Source organism: Zophobas morio, unplaced genomic scaffold (genome assembly GCF_036711695.1).
Source record: "Zophobas morio isolate AGI-343-1 ecotype UQ-CSIRO unplaced genomic scaffold, CSIRO_AGI_Zmor_V1 ptg000024l, whole genome shotgun sequence".
NCBI classification, from domain to species: Eukaryota; Metazoa; Arthropoda; class Insecta; order Coleoptera; family Tenebrionidae; genus Zophobas; species Zophobas morio.
Window position 1 is genome coordinate 9,421,167 of NW_026972129.1, and position 16,346 is coordinate 9,437,512.

Sequence of the window (16,346 nt, forward strand, 5' to 3'; positions counted from 1 at the left end):
CGTAAAATTTGATTTGCGAATTAAATCTTTTTATGATATTGATTAAAATAAAGATATGTGTGTAATGTTAAAGTAAAATATGTAGTGTTAAAATAATGGTAAAGAAGCGTGCTATGCGTATGTTTTAAGTGAGTTTTTCCATTACAATTTTTTTTGATGACGTCATGGACATTTTAGCAAGGACACATATATCACTACTAATAGCAGTACTGTATTCTCAAATTTTCATCAAAATAGAGTGAACCATTTAATAAAATAAATTGCTTAATTCTTTTTTGAGTCACCCTGCAAAAATAATTCCAAATATGTAATATGAATGCATTAATAAATGTATAGACTCATTATCTTTTGCACATTTTAGACAATAGTTATAGGTACCTCTTTCAAAATTTTGAGATGGCGTTATCAAGTTTTTGAGGGGGATAAACTGATGAATTTTGATGACCAGTTTACCATACGATTACGCGAAAATAAAACGTTTGCAAGATTTGAGAGCATTCATTCTGCAGTTTCAAGTTAAATTTTAAAATGTTATCGCAATTTTGATTTTTTTTGAAAAGCCTGGATATGTATGTTATTATATAAGGTGATCAGAAAAAATTTGGGTAGCACCCAATTTTATTCTGGCAACACTATCCAAAGGAATTATAAGCAGTAGATACAGTACCTTTTTTTAACACTGGTCATAGGGCTTTAAATGCTAAATATTTTGGGTCGTGTGAATGAGTTTTCAGCAAAGATTTTCAAGTGAAATTCAATTTCAGTTCGTTTTATCGCACAGAACAAAATAATTACGGGATTAGGTATAACAAAAATAAATGTATTAAATTTGCCAGAAAATCACAGGAACTTGTCACGAACGAATTTAATGTACTGTTGCGAAGTAGACCCATACGACGCCTGTGGGTTTTCTAGTATGTGTGGCGATGGTGGATCACTCACGGCCGGACGGTCTTCGCTAATGAAGAGTCTCAAAGCGGAAGTCGCGGTGGGTGCTCCAGACAAATCTCGAAGCGGGGACGGAGGCGTTTCGAGAAGGGCCGTGTGGCTCTTTAAATGGGAAGCACTGTCGGGAGCAGTTAGTTATGACAATGGGAGAAGTAGAGTCTAGTCAAATCCATTCCAGTCGGAATTATTTTGTACATAATCGCTGTGTAATTCGTTCTAGGAAGTTTGAATTTCCTGCTGAAGTCGAGCCAAAATGTGTGGAGGGTTCTATACATTTATTAATCGTCGGCCCATCATATCTCACACACCTGCTATGGGATTTAGATCGGGAGATCGAGGTGGCGAAGGTAAAATATCGATGCCACATGGAGTAGTTTAACAATCCACTCCCAAAGATATTCGAAATAAAAAAATAAAAAGTCTTTGTCTTTCACCTGTCGTCTTCATTTAAATTTGCGCAATTTTGTATAGGAGTTATCGTAAAAATAAAATTTAGATAATCAAATTTTATAACTAAGAAATTGGACTTCTTTGATTGTACTTTAAGGAAGTTTTGTCTAAATAACATTATACCAGTTTATTTAATGGTGGGTTGCAATACAGTAGAAGGTTCAAAAGCGGTAACAACAGCCTGGTAGGAGTTCTACTTCGGTACTACTTGGCTCAAATGTTTTAGAATTTTACAGAAAAAACTGAAAAAGCAGCCAAGCTGGGTATTTAGTGAATACTCCTGCACAACAACAATTTGTTCTGATACATTGCATTACAGACAACATCCAAATATTCCATGTGATTTTTACTTAGAAAGTAAAAGCAAAGCAAAGTAAGTAAATATTGTAATAAAGTCTATCCAACGAATCACTACTTTTAGGTTTTATCGACGTTTCATGGCCCGTTTCCGTCTGTCTGTTGTCTATTGTCTGCCGCCTGTATCTATTTTAGTGAATAGATAATCCCCGAACCGAGTAAAAAGTTTTTATGTATATTTGGAATAGAATCTAGATAGTAAAACGCTAACCAAAATTTTGCTAATCATCCCTACCGCCAATGGGATGACGTCATCTCCAAAATTTACAATAGTACTTTTGGTTTAATTTTATAAGGTGTATTTTGAGTGTATGAATCTGTATTGAGTTTTCACCCTAGACATCCAGATTTTTGGGAAAAAAATCAAAATTGTATAATAAAATTTTGCAGTTTAATTTTGAAACTGCAAAACCGAGTGCTCTAAAATATTGCAGTAACGATGGTAAATCTTTAATGAAAATTTATTCGTTTATTCCCTCCCAAAAAATTGATGACGTCGCGTCGTCTCAAAATTGTATCGAATAAATCTTATCGAAAATGTGCAGAATTCATACAAAAGTCTATACTTGTGTTGTATCGTTCCATTCATATTGTTATAATTGCTTATACAGGAGAGGTGACTAAAAAAATAATGATTGTGTCAATTTATTTTATTAATTACATCAGGAACTGCAAAATTGAATGCTTTGAAATCTTACAGACGTTTTAAAGGTATCGTTGGTATGATAAATGTAAAATCAAAATGTATCTGTTTATCCCCTCCGAAAAAATCATGACGTCATTTCAAAGTTTTGCCGAATAAATTCCACCTAAAATGTGCAAAATATGATCAGTCTAAACTTGTGATTTATCAAAGCGGGATTTGTTGGGCTGCACAAAGGGGCCAGCGAAGTTCTGTCGAAACAAACTTGACCTTTCTTTTTGTATTTCTTGATCCATACAAAAAAATGCCACTATATTTTTCGTTGCATAGAAAAATGGTGGAAATGTGTCAATGAACAAAGCCAATAGTTACTTCAAGTCACCCTACTCCAATGCTTCTAGTCTACAATACCTTCTATTATTGTAGTCAAAAATTTGCTCGGGTTGCGTATTTTGGGTTGTATAATCAAGTAGAACCAAATGACCTTTTACTTTTTGACAGATGACAGTTGATGACTTAGAGGTTAAATTCCTTCAAAGTTTGTTCAAAAGAAAAAACAAAAAAGTAAAATGTTGAACTATGAAGATGTGTTAACAGGACTGCTATTTTTACCGGCGGTGTATATGTGGAAAAACTTTTACTATACGTATAAAACAGTCAATCAGCGGTACAAAGAAGAAGAACTTTTTCAAAAAAGGCACAATTGTGTTGTTATGTACTCGAAGACACATATGAGAGGATGGCCTCCCGAATATAGTCTCACAATAGATAAAACTAACTTGGATCGTTTTTTAGAACCTTATATATATTTTATAAATACTGCAAAACACAGCTTAAACATAGCAATGATGAGAATTGCAATAAATCCATTATTCGAAGCTTTACACGAAGCAGTTCAAAGAGGTGTAAAAGTAAGATTAATTGTTAATTTTCAGTCCATTAGATCTGCGAGACAGCAATTTCAAAAACTGTTAAAATCAGGTGAGTACATTACATTCTGTTCTAAATGAAATCATATATTTTTTCAGGTATTAAAGTTGCATTCTATGTTGATAAGACAGAAAAATTAAATAATATTATGCATTGCAAATATATGATAAAAGACTATGATATAGAAAATGGATACCTTTGTATGGGTTCCATGAACTTTACAAGTTTGACCACAATGCTGAATAACTTTGAAGATGTTACATTTACTTCAAATGTTGGTGTCATAGGGGAATTCCACAAAAACTTTGAAAATGCGTGGGATATGATCAACAGGGATAATAGGAATGTCTTTAACAAAACTGTTTTAAGAGAATTTGGATTTTTGGAATAAACTTCTTTTTTTATTTTGAAGTAAGTTTTTTTTTATTTACCAGAGAGACGACCCTTAAATTGAGCTAACTCAATTTTATATATGTTTATATTTGTATAAATACAATTTACTCTCAAGTGCGTCCAACTTTTTTAAATACATGGAATATTTTACATTTAAAAAGACTTGTTAACACGATGTTATTTTTATAATAAAACTTTATTTAAAACTTTTTAATACATTTTATTTAGGCAGTTTTTTAAACATCTGGGCGGTTACATTGGACAGTTAATAATTTATATCTGCAGTATTAATTTTTTTAGGCAGTAACTAAATAAATGTGGCAGTAAAACTTGGCCAGTCTTATAAAATAATTTGATTAGTTATTTAATCCTACATAGGCAGTGCAATTATTATTTGAGCGGTAAAATGATTGAATGAGCAGTTAAAAATATATACGAATAAATACTTTTGCAGTAAAATGTTTTCTTTATTTCACTAAAAATCGAGAATATATTAAAAATACGACTAGATTTCATCAGTCGCGTAAAATTAAAATTAATTCAATTATAAAATTAATTAATCGTGAATACCGCCTCACTTATACACATTCTTCTTAGTAACTATTGTTAGTTTTCATTTATTCCACTATATAAGTGCATAGTTCAACCAATAGTTAACGTATGAATATTTATGGAACTGCTTACCTCACTAGTTATAACGGGCGGAACCTGATTTGGTAACTGCTTGCGTATAACTGCCCATTTATTTATTCTACCACCCAACTAGATTTTCACGCATTCAGATATTTATTGAGGTACTCATTTCAAAATATGTCTCCCCGTTTTTATTTTTTTTGCTGCTCGTATTTTACCGCTCATTATGTTATTAAACATACGATTTGTTTTTTTATTCTCGCCCAAACTGTAATATATTACTGACCGTTTTAAATTTTTATTGAAATTTTGACATTGGAAAATTTCTAAATTTTAAAAAAGGCGTCATGAGTTTAAGAAGTGTGCGAATCAGAACGTTGTACGTGCGCATGAATCTGAACGTAATCAAAATTTTTGGTGAGGATGATCAGAAAAGGTAGGGTTAACGTTTTATAGTTCCGCGATATTATTTTAAAATACAAAAATTTCACATCAATCGATCTATTAGTAATCGTTAGTACGCAGACACGAAAACTGGAGACCTACTGTTTCATTTTCTGTAGGAGTCATGAAACGTCGAGAAAGCATTAAATTAGCAATCGACCAAATGGACCCTATTACATATACTACCATAATTTCGTACTCTGCGTTGGAAAAGTAAAAATCATACTTTTTATTACAATTTATTCTAAAAGCAACGAATGGTCCGAATTCTTGCAGAAGGCTCAACGTCTTTATATTCATGTCTGCATGGATGTTAGCTGATATTTAGATATTACAAAAATATATTTAGGCCCTTGTTATCTTTTACGAATCAAACAGCCCACAGTTAATTGCAAATAAGTTCACTAGCAAGTACCTTAATTACACGTACCTATGTGGATTTTTCAGATCTGAAAATAACTACGTATGATCTCTTTTCTGCTGTGAAATCACAAATTTTTCAACAGCTGAAATCAGAATAAGTAGGTAATAATAGGCATTAAAAGAAACAAACCAGTCAAACGCAGCAAATTTGCAAGTATTGATCAAATCTTTTCATCTAGGTAGGTAACTAGTAGTAACAGATTAATATTTGACATTGTAGTTCAACCTCTAATCTTTCGTCAGTTTGATAGTTATTGTAATACAAAAAAATGGCTGTTGGAACAATTAAAGCGTTATCAACTTTACCCACGCCTTACCGGCCCCACGACTACGCTTATGGTTAGTTAGTAAATTACAAATTTCATCTTTAACAAAATCTACTTTCGAATTTCTGTTACAGATCCTTTATTTTTGGTTTCTGGTCCAAAAGACCATTATAAAGCAGCAATACTGGCAAAATTATCCACTGCCAAATTTGTAAGCTTCATTTTCTTTATCTCCATTCCCTAATTGCCATTACATTTTCAGCAAATATGTCCAATTTTCGCAAACATGTTTTCGGATTTACCAAATCACCCCCGCAAACACTATGTGCGGCGTGAATCTGCAAAACTACCAGCATCTCTCAGGGCTTACAAATCCAGACTTCATACAAAGTTAGATCATGTCTACTCCAGACCAGTCGATGTAGTTGGAGCCGACCGCTATAAATACTTTGATATTCCAAAAACTAGCATAGGTTCAGACTTTATCCCAAAACTACCACTTTTTATAACCACACCCAGAGAAAAACTAATGAAGGCCAGGCCCGAACAAAAACGTAAAAATAAAATGATACAAACTGTATTTAGAGAAACGTCGGTTCAAACATCCCCGTGGGAACCTCCTTACGTCGTCACTGGAGATACGTCTCCTGAATTACTGAAACTCGATTTTCTTAAGTGGGGTAGGTACTACTCGATGTTATTGTTCGAGGAGTGAATTTTTTTCATGGAATACGTTGTAGGTAGTGGGTTACCACCTGGTATGCATGAGGTGCAATTACTTGAACGAGCAAGAATGAAACGAGCTTGGGAAGAAAGGTGTGAGGTGAGAACTGAAGAAGAAATGGAAAAACGAATAGATGTCATTGCGGCCATGGAGCGTGACGAATGGGCATTTAGAGAACAGGTACCTACCTACCTACCCAATGCCTACACCTGTTTTCGAATACTGCATGAACTTATATTAATTTCTTGAATGTTTTAAAAATTGTTTATGTTAAGTATTTATTATCTTAATTAGGAAATACAAGATATTCAAGATCTCCGACTAAAACTGTTGGAAAATATGTTAAATGAACTACATGAAAAGTCCAACACAAGAAGTGAATCTAAACTTAAAGTGTTTGCCGAAATGAAGTATGCTGAAAGAGATCAAAAATTAAAAAAGCTTCGCGACAAAACAAGAAGAGGTACAACGTTGCTGCGGGCCCTCAAATACACTGAATAATTTTTATTTTAGAAATTAGAAAGCTAGATTTGAAGCATACCGGCGTAAACGTTAAATATCACTCCGTTAATGTAGGTGAGGAACACATAAATCACACTTCTGAAATCTACGGGCCTTTCATGAGGCACGGAGAGCACCCGAAACGTTGGCACCTAGTCATTGATGAAGCCATTACAAGATATAAAGCTCAATTCGCCGGTAACTATATTGCTATTGAAATTTTGACCTATATTTCTAACTTCATTAAATAGGCGTTGAAGATTTCAACACTTTACCACAATGGCTCAACAGAGCAACTAAAATTAAAGACTGTGTGTGTTTGAAAATGAAAGGAACACGTTTATGCATGAGGGAAACGAAATGGACGGCACCTGTACTTAAAAAACTTCATGAAGAGTTACTGGGTATGATAATCGCACTATATACCATTGGAAAGCCCTCAAAATTTTCAAGCACATCAGGGTTAGTGTGGCATGCAAAATGTTCCTAAGTTCGAATGTTTCTTTTACACTCACTGTCAAAATTTGATGAATTAACAACTACTTTATCATTGGCTCAGATGTACTTGAACATTTATGATCTTTCACTCAATGGTTCGATGATCATCTGCGCATGATTGCTTTACAGCACTCCGAAAACATGCTCCTGTACCTTGTACACTTATAAAGAAAATCGAGAGTCCTCCTTCAACTTTGAGTACCCCTGAAGTCGAAGGAATTTCAGATGGAGATGAAGAATTTTATCAAGCGATAGTGTTGGTTCAGGCTATTATAAAAGGACGTGCGGCACAGATGCATGTACGTATTTATTTGAAGAAGCATCAAAGGCTAAGTTTTCATTATCCATAAAGGAAAGAATTACGTGAAAATTTTCTGTCACGTAAGACTCGTCTTTAAGTGACACTTAATTCATTGAATTTGAGTTAGTATTAAAATAATAACTCTTTTGTGGAATCACTATTTAAGTCACATTTTAATATTGCTATACCCTCACCGATTTTTCTCAGGATCTGCATATTCCTAAATTTTATAATATTGACCGTTATATCTTTTGGGGTCACAAGTGTTTTAATTTTGTAGTAATCCAAACATCCCCAGCTAAAATTGGAAATATGCGTAAAATCATAAACCTCGGAAAAAATTGGGAATTTGGCCGTAAAGTTCCTCATCGTAGGCTGTCATTTGCTGTCACCCTTCTTCTATGATTTTTAGGAAAAACCGTGATTTTACGACTATAACTCTTTCGCCACCTTTGACAACGAAAAATGCAGCTTATTAAATGTAAATCAATAATTATTTATAAAATCATAAAACCACTATTTCTGTGAGCGACATATACTTTCATGACACGTATAAGACACACACCATATTTCTAGACCCAAAACCTGCCGCATATTATACGGTCTACCCCGTTTTTGCAAAACAGCCAGCTATTCTCAACCCGCGCGTTTCACGCTAACATGAATATCCCAATGAAAAGATAAAAATTTAATATTTGTTAGGGCAAATTGACATACGAAAGAAAAACCGTCAGCTTTAACTAGATACCGTTTCGCTTTCAACACGCGTTGAAGAGGAAAAATGTACATGATGTTAAATTATGTTTTAATTTACTTAAGTTATTGATTATATCAAAAATGTGTTCACAAATTAATTACACCGTCGTGGACTGAAAGCAAACCCCGTATCACATACAAACAAAACATATTATATGAAATAAATTCAACACGCACATGTTCAATGCGATCAAATTCAAAATAAGATAGCTCGGAAAAAGTTCGACGAACTTCGAGATTTGAAACCAAATGTTCGAATTCAAACTGTAGATAAGAAATTATTAAACCTATAGAAAAATCCCCCTCCCGTTTTCAAATCCACGATTATATTAATTTAACAGATGATAATTTTCAAGGTACTACATAGAACCATGACCACTTACAAATCTTAACATGAACTGTCGAACTGTGTGATTTACAAAAAATAAAATAAACATGTTGACAAATTCGCCAATCTTTCACAACATTTCAGATTAGAAAATCGCCAATTAACTGTTCTTACACTAATCACACTCGTTGAAAAGGGCAGTGGCGTCGAAAGTGATTCAGTTTTGTTTAAAGAGTTGCCTTTTAGGAAAATTACGAACTAAATTGGACGTACCCTTAATTTTAACACTTGTTTTTGACTGCCCTGACTAAACAACAAGTGATGTGCCAAAAACAGAAAGTGAGTGAGTGCCCTTTTGGAATTCCACCTGTGCTGTTTTACAACACAACTTACAAACTTCCTAGAACTACCAACCCAAGAATGATTTTCTCGTTATTCCCCCAAATGCACTAAAAGACAGGTGATTGCCTGCGTTACTGGAATAATTTTTTTATTTTTGAAATGCGGTTTCACAGGGTTTTTATTTTAGTACGAAATTTAATTTTTCAAATCAAGACAATACGACAATTTAAATAGAATTTACTTGGGAAACTTTAAAGTGACATCATCAAAATTTTGGTGGGGATTTATAGCGTGGTGGGGCTAGACACACAAATTTTGATTGTTTTATTAGCGATCTATCTATTGGCTGCTGATAACTCATAGGATATGCTATTTTTACTTCCCGAGCGTAAGCGAAAGAAGTATTGTAATCGAGTTCGTCGGCCGACTCTCTACTTTTACATTTTCTCGACCTTTTATGACCCCTAGAGTACGAAGAAATGGGTGTTGTTTCCGTCTGTCTGTTTGTCTGCCGACCCGGATTTTTATTAGACAGTACTGGCCCGATTATTGTAAAATTTTGTATTTATATTAGGAATATCATGTAGATGGTAAAACGCTAACCAAAATTTGTCTAATCATCCCCACCCATAATGTGATGACGTCACTTCAAAATTGTACATAATAAATAGGTTTTAAATAGTATAAAATAACATAGTCCTACACATGTAGTTTACGACTCTGTGTTGAGTTTTTACCCGAAATGTCCAGGTTTTTGGAAAAAAAATCAAAATTATAAAACAACATTTTGCAATTTAATTTTGAATCTGCAAAACCGAATGCTTTGAAATCTTGTAGATGTTTTAAGGTTATGATGGGATGATAAATTTTTAATCAAAGTATATTTGCTTATCCCCTCCACAAAATTGATGACGTCAGCTCAAAATTTTGTTGAATAAATCCTATCTTACATGTGCAAAGTATGATTAGTCTATCCTTGTGATTTATCACTGAATTAATATTTTTTAGATTTGCTTATACAGGGTCTCAAAAAAATTGATGACTGAGTCAATTTATTTTATTGAATAAATCCAAGAATTGCAATACTGAATACTTTGAAATCTTGCAGACGTTTTGAATTTATTGTAAGCATGGTAATTTTTTAATCAAAATGCATCTGTTTATCATCCCCAAAAAATTGATTACGTCATCTTAAAATTTTGCTCAATAAATCCTATCTAAAATGTGCAAAATATGATCAGTCTATAGGTATTTGTAATTTATCATTGCATTCATATTTTTTAGATTTGTGACTCAAAAAAATTAATGAATCAGTCGATTTATTTTATTGAATAAATCAGTCAAGAATTGCAAAACTGAATACTTGGAAATCTTGCACACGTTTTAAAGTCATTGTAAGCATGGTAAATTGTTAATCAAAACAAATCTGTTTATTCCCCCCAAAAAATTGATTACGTTATCTCAAAATTTTACCGAATAAATTCCACCCAAAATGTGCAAAATATGATGAGTTTTTACTTGTGATTCATCATTGCATTAATATTTTTTATCGATCAAATTAAGTACAGGTCACCCCATTTTCCCGAAAATGTGAAAATACAAACGTCTTTATTTAATAAGAATTATTATAATGATCTTCAGAACATTTTGTCGATTGTAGCTTACCACTTAATAGTTTTGATCCTCTGTTTTGAGGGGACGAACTCATTCAATTCAAACTAATTTCTACGTGACATTCTTCCGATGTATAAACATAACATTTTCAAGTTGTTTTTCTTATCGAGGATCCGGTTATTGCAATTCGTAGAAAACATATTTTAGTTTAGTTTCTGTTTCACTCTCACGTCTACAGGTTGATAAGTGTTATCGCTATTTGTCTTAAATTACGAGTACAATAAATGATTTTCAGTTTAGTCTTCAGTCGCACCTCTGTTATTACATACGGCAGACGTGATTACATTGTTTCGTTATTTTATTTATTATGAATCACTATTTAAGCATAACAATAATATAATACTTTTATTATTAGTATTACAATGCATCTATCCAAACTGATATATGCATCCGTGCAAAAATGTGGATGACATCAACACAAAATTTTGTAATAGAAAAACTGACTTCTAACAAACGGTTAACACATTTCTTTACCTTTACATTAGACACATTTTTATTTTAGTTTATAATGGTTGCCATAAAAAACAATAAAATTCGCAAAATCAAATCTTTTAATTTTTCGGAAGAGCTGGATTTGACAAGCTGTACTTTATGGGCGAGGGAAGTTCTGTTGAAGTAATCTTCGACCAATTTTTTTAATTTTTTACTTCTTACGAAAAATTTTGAGGTACTATTTTGATTTTTTTTTTCGAATTTCTGTACATGCAAGATTAAAAATCTGGGTGCACTGATAAATCACAAGTGTAAACACATAATATTTTGCACATTTTTAACAGAATTTAGGTATCAAAATTTTGACACGAGATCATCAAGCTTTTGGAAGCGATAAACAGATAAATTTTGTCCGGCGGGGATTTACCTTGTTTGGAATAACATTAAAGTTTCTCTCACTCACCCACCATTTTAAAATTGATTCTAATCTGTTATAATGACTTTCTGTTCTACAGATAACAATGATTTTAAGATAAAATTTTAAAATAAAATTGATTTTAAACATCGACTTGAGTTGAAGTCGAAGAATGTGCGTACTCAAATATCAAACGGTTAAAAATGTGAAATGTAAATTTGGGTTGCTTATATTTTTGTCTATATACCACTATTCCATCCATCTATTAGACACTGTGTAAGTTGTACAGACAAAAAATCGTACAATAATAAAGTACAAATCAACTCGAATTCAATATCACTTTTCTAGATTTGGCTATAAAATCTATAGTTAGTCACATTACCAACAAGTACGCTAACCAACAATTTCAGATTTACGAAGGCCGTGAACGATGCCGTGAATTAATCCAGGAACTCAAACACTCATGCGGCCTGCTACAAGAAGAAAACGCGGAATTACACGACTACAAACTAGACATAAAATTACAACAAAGAGAAGAGCAAATTGCGACTGAAAAGGTTGTAATCTAAATAAAGTTTACCTTTTATTTACACCCATTGCAGCTTTACAGATTACAAGAAAGTCTAGACGAACTACAAAGCACTGTAGTTGGATCACTTCTAGATTTTCTTAACAAAGAACTGCGACGATTGTTGGAAGAACGTCGTGCACACGCAATCTGCATTATCCTCGAACGGGAAAGATATGACAGAGAAGCTGCTGAAGCCGGAAGACGACAAGTTGAAGTGAGGCGAAGACGTGAACACGATGAAATGTTTAAACAAATCGTCAAAATACAACAAGAAACCGTCGATATGTATCTTGAAGACATTATAAAAGAAGGAACGGAATTTACGTCTGACCAAGAAGCAAAAGAGTACGTGCAAAGGCTGGCGAGAAAAATTGACGAAGAAGCACAGAGGTTCAAAGAGGCGTATGAACACTTATCAACTTACCATACCCAATCTGTATTTCTTACTTATAACAATTTTAGAATGTACGTGAGCATGCATGAAGAAGAAGAAACAGTGGCAGATTTGGTGCATCACTTTGTTTTACCAGAAGTGGAAAAACAGTTAATACGACAAAAAATTCAAAAAAAGCAAAGAGAAAAACTGAAAACTATACACGACTTCGTTTACTCAGAAATTGAAGATGTGCAAATTAAAAAAGTAGAACACCCCACTAGCATACAGCGAAGCATGGGAGATAGTGAATATATCCACAGAAGTGTTGGAACAGCTCGGGAAATCTCAGCGACCCACATTGCCGGTTTGCCTGATAGTTCACCTTCTACTGCTGCAAGTAGCAGACCTCAAAGCGTACGTTCTAGTGTATAGAAACCATGAAGCAGTAGTGAACCTCACGATTTTGGTAAAGATATGCCTTAGAATCGTCAAAATTTCAGACAAGACACAGTTGGTTATCGCATGAATGGACATTTATTAAATTACCTAAAATACATAATTAAACTGGTTTGTAATCAAGCTTACTCTCTAATTTTTTATTGTCGGCTACTTTTCTGACGGCTTTCATGAAATCTTCTTGGATCACATATTCTCTCTCAGATCGAATAGCAAATAATCCAGCTTCTGTGCAGACATTTCTGAAAAAAATCGAGATATATTTATCTAAACACCTCACGTAATTTTTAAGCACCCTTACATTTTAAGCTGTTAAAAGAGCAGTGAACTAGAATTTATTATTTTATAAAAGCCAATAATTTACACTATTCATAAAATTACACAAGTAGCTTTCAAAATACTCCGTTGGTGTGGCATAGTGTGGAAAGAGATTTAAGGGAATGTTTAAAAACAACTCCAAATTGGCTCATTTTAATCAGAAAAGTTATAAAAATTTGCTTAACAAACAAAAACAAAACTAACAATACGTTAACGATTTGTTTTCCATTGTTTTTAGACTATACCGGGTGTCCCACGTAACACTTTCGGGCGCAATAACTCAGGTATTTTTGAATGGATTTTTATGAAATTCAAAACAGGTGTAATATAATAGGTAAGGATTAGGCTGATAACAAAAAAACTATTTTATCGTACAAAAAACGAATTTTAACACAGCTTAAAAATTATTCAAATCACTGTTTTTGTTTAAAAGAATTACGTTAACAAAAACACAAAAATTAATCAATTTGTTTTTTTTTAATTTAATAGTGCCTGCGTCGCCGAGTTCAATTTTGTACACCCCTGACATCTTTGTCAAAATCTGACAAGTTATTGAAAATGGTTCGCTTTTCTTTAATTATTAAAACAGAAATCATTTTAACCTACGGAGAATGCCGTACAGAACTAGATGAAACAATGAGGACTCTTATCGAACGGTATCCCGATGACGAATTTACCAAATTTAAAGTGCAGAGAATAATAAACTTATTGGAAGATACGGGAAGTGTACACGACCTAAAACGAGTGAAAAAAACAATATGTTAAATACACTTAGCAAAATTATTTCCATTCAAGTTAGAATTAATTCCTGAACCTAAAGCAATTTTGCACCTTCGAAAAGGTTGTAACCGAGCAACTGAAAATTAGTATTTTCTTAAAATTCATAAAATAACGCTTGGCAAACAGGTATCGAATTCCCGCAAGGGTGTCCCAAATGCGAGGAATGCAGTTTTTTGTTCCATAGCTACCTATCCTTTAATACTTTCTGGAATTATTTGCGCAATAATTTATCGTTTTTTGTCTAACCAGACGTATTTCGGAGATGAATTTTTGCATACAGTATTTATTTTTCATGTTTAATCAAGTGATGCAAAACTTAATTAATTCAAAATTAATTTAAGGCATGGAAAATTTACTTTTTTAAGATAATGATTATTCATATTAATCCTCACCTATCAAAATACCTACATTTCAAACTTCATAACAACCCGTTCAAAAATACCTCAGTTATTGCGCCCGAAAGTGTTACGTGGGACACCCGGTATACTATTTAGTATAGATAATAATTAGAATACGTCAGAGAATATTTTAGTCTTTGTAAAAATTCTATTAAAAAAGTCGGGATTCCTCAACTTTTTTTATGTTGAATGTGCAAAACCTTTTTAAGAAGTAATAAATCCGTTTTAAAGTATTAATTTAAAATTGTTCCATTTTTAAAGTGTCATAACTCAAAAATTCCAAAACTACTAGAAAAGTAGTTGTCACTGTTTACTGTTTACAAAATTTTAAATTCTGGTTTACTGTCACTTTCACGTAATATGCTACCATATATTTCAACTCCACATTTTGTGTGTAGAGTGTTTTAAATACATTGATTTAGGTAGGATACTTAGTTAAACTTTACTGTATTTGATTTGCAAATAATAAATCATTAGGACACACCATACAACTGTATGATCTTTTAGTATATAAGACCTCACAGCCAACTGTGAGCAGCCTTTATTATGCAGTATATACTGTTTCTAATCACAAAAATTTCATAAAATTTACCTTAAGTCAGCTCCATTGAATGTGTCTGACAACTTAACAATTGCTTCATAATCAATTTCTCCATGTTTGGCAATAGGACCTGCATGAATTTTTAAAATTTCGAGACGTGCTTGTTCATTGGGTAGAGGAATCTCAATTTTTCGATCTAAACGTCCAGGACGCAATAAAGCAGGATCCAATGTGTCTGGTCGATTTGTTGCCATAATCATTTTAACCTAAATTAAAAAAAAAATTACGTATACTTAACAGCTGCACAAACATACTTGACCAAGAGAATCAAAACCATCCATCTGATTTAATAGTTCCATCAACGTGCGCTGAATTTCTCGATCAGCTGATGTACCCTCAGAAAACCTCCGTCCACCAATGGCATCAATTTCGTCCATAAATATAATACAAGGCTGATGATCTTTTGCATAATTAAACATTTCTCGAATCAATCGGGCGGATTCACCAATGTACTTGTCAACTATAGCACTTGAAACAACTTTTAAGAAATTTGCGTCTAGCTGAGATGCAACAGCTCTTGCTAAGAGCGTTTTTCCAGTGCCGGGTGGACCATAGAGAAGGCATCCCTTAGGAGGTGTGATTCCTACTCTCATGAATAACTCAGGGTTTAAGAGAGGCAATTCTATTACTTCACGAAGTTCGCGAATTTGTTCAGATAAGCCTCCAATAGCCGAATATGTAACATCGCCAGGATCTTCATGACTCATGTTGTAAACGAGAGGATCAACTTCTCTTGGTAAATAACGCATTATTGTCAAAGTGGTCATGTCAAGGGCTACTCGAGTTCCTGCTTTTAATTTAGTCTTGTCAAGTTGTCGCCGACAGCCAACAACGTAACGTGGACCATTGGTAGCTTTTACTATGACTAAACAATTGGTTTTATTAAATGTTATCCTTATATACAAGAATACTTACACTTTTCCTCAGTTAACTGCTTCAGGACCTCACCAACAATTTGACCCATGCTTTGCAAAGCTTTCAAGTCATTTTCTGATTTATCATATTGCTTTGTAAGGTCTTTAAGTTGTTCCCTCACTATTTAAGAAAGTATTTGTCAGTGTTGTGGTACAACTTTAATAAATAAAAATGTTTTAAGTACACTACTTACTTTCTTTCAGGCGGGACTCAACCTCCTTGTGTTCCACTAACTTCTTCCTGTACTCTTGGAGAGACTTTTCACGTTCAGGTTCTGATTGTGTCATTTTGAATTCGTTTATTAAAAACTTTCAAAATATGAGCACAGCAAAACTGTTCGAAAATTGAAAAAGTTGAATGACTGGCACAACACTGCAATTTTGTGTTTGACAGTTTTGAGTTTTGACATTGACAACCGGTCTTAGGGAGTTTATTTTTTAGTTACGTATTTTATTGTTACTTCTTATGAACAG

General features: G+C 33.2%; 2 protein-coding genes across 3 annotated transcripts; one reads left to right on the forward strand and one right to left on the reverse strand.

Annotated features, from left to right (window-relative positions):
* Positions 1-2,879: 2,879 nt before the first annotated feature.
* LOC135135640 (cilia- and flagella-associated protein 91-like) lies at positions 2,880-12,984 on the forward strand. Of its 2 annotated transcripts, XM_064064742.1 has the most exons (13): positions 2,880-3,379; positions 3,427-3,739; positions 5,246-5,560; positions 5,622-5,698; positions 5,750-6,167; positions 6,228-6,391; positions 6,506-6,674; positions 6,725-6,910; positions 6,964-7,116; positions 7,340-7,509; positions 11,869-12,015; positions 12,061-12,431; positions 12,492-12,984. In XM_064064742.1, the coding sequence occupies exons 3-13, from the start codon at positions 5,491-5,493 to the stop codon at positions 12,835-12,837; spliced, it is 2,271 nt and encodes a 756-aa protein (XP_063920812.1). In that variant the 5' UTR covers positions 2,880-3,379; positions 3,427-3,739; positions 5,246-5,490; the 3' UTR covers positions 12,838-12,984. The 2 variants fall into 2 exon arrangements, with proteins under 2 accessions (XP_063920812.1, XP_063920813.1); XM_064064743.1 differs by lacking the exons at positions 2,880-3,379; positions 3,427-3,739 and having other exon boundaries at positions 4,759-5,560.
* LOC135135641 (26S proteasome regulatory subunit 10B) lies at positions 12,921-16,268 on the reverse strand. Its single transcript, XM_064064745.1, has 5 exons — positions 16,067-16,268; positions 15,874-15,993; positions 15,213-15,823; positions 14,950-15,164; positions 12,921-13,103 (listed from the first exon to the last, which is right to left on the reverse strand). Exons 1-5 carry the CDS (start codon positions 16,158-16,160, stop codon positions 12,965-12,967), a joined length of 1,179 nt encoding a protein of 392 aa, XP_063920815.1. The 5' UTR covers positions 16,161-16,268; the 3' UTR covers positions 12,921-12,964.
* Positions 16,269-16,346: the final 78 nt, after the last annotated feature.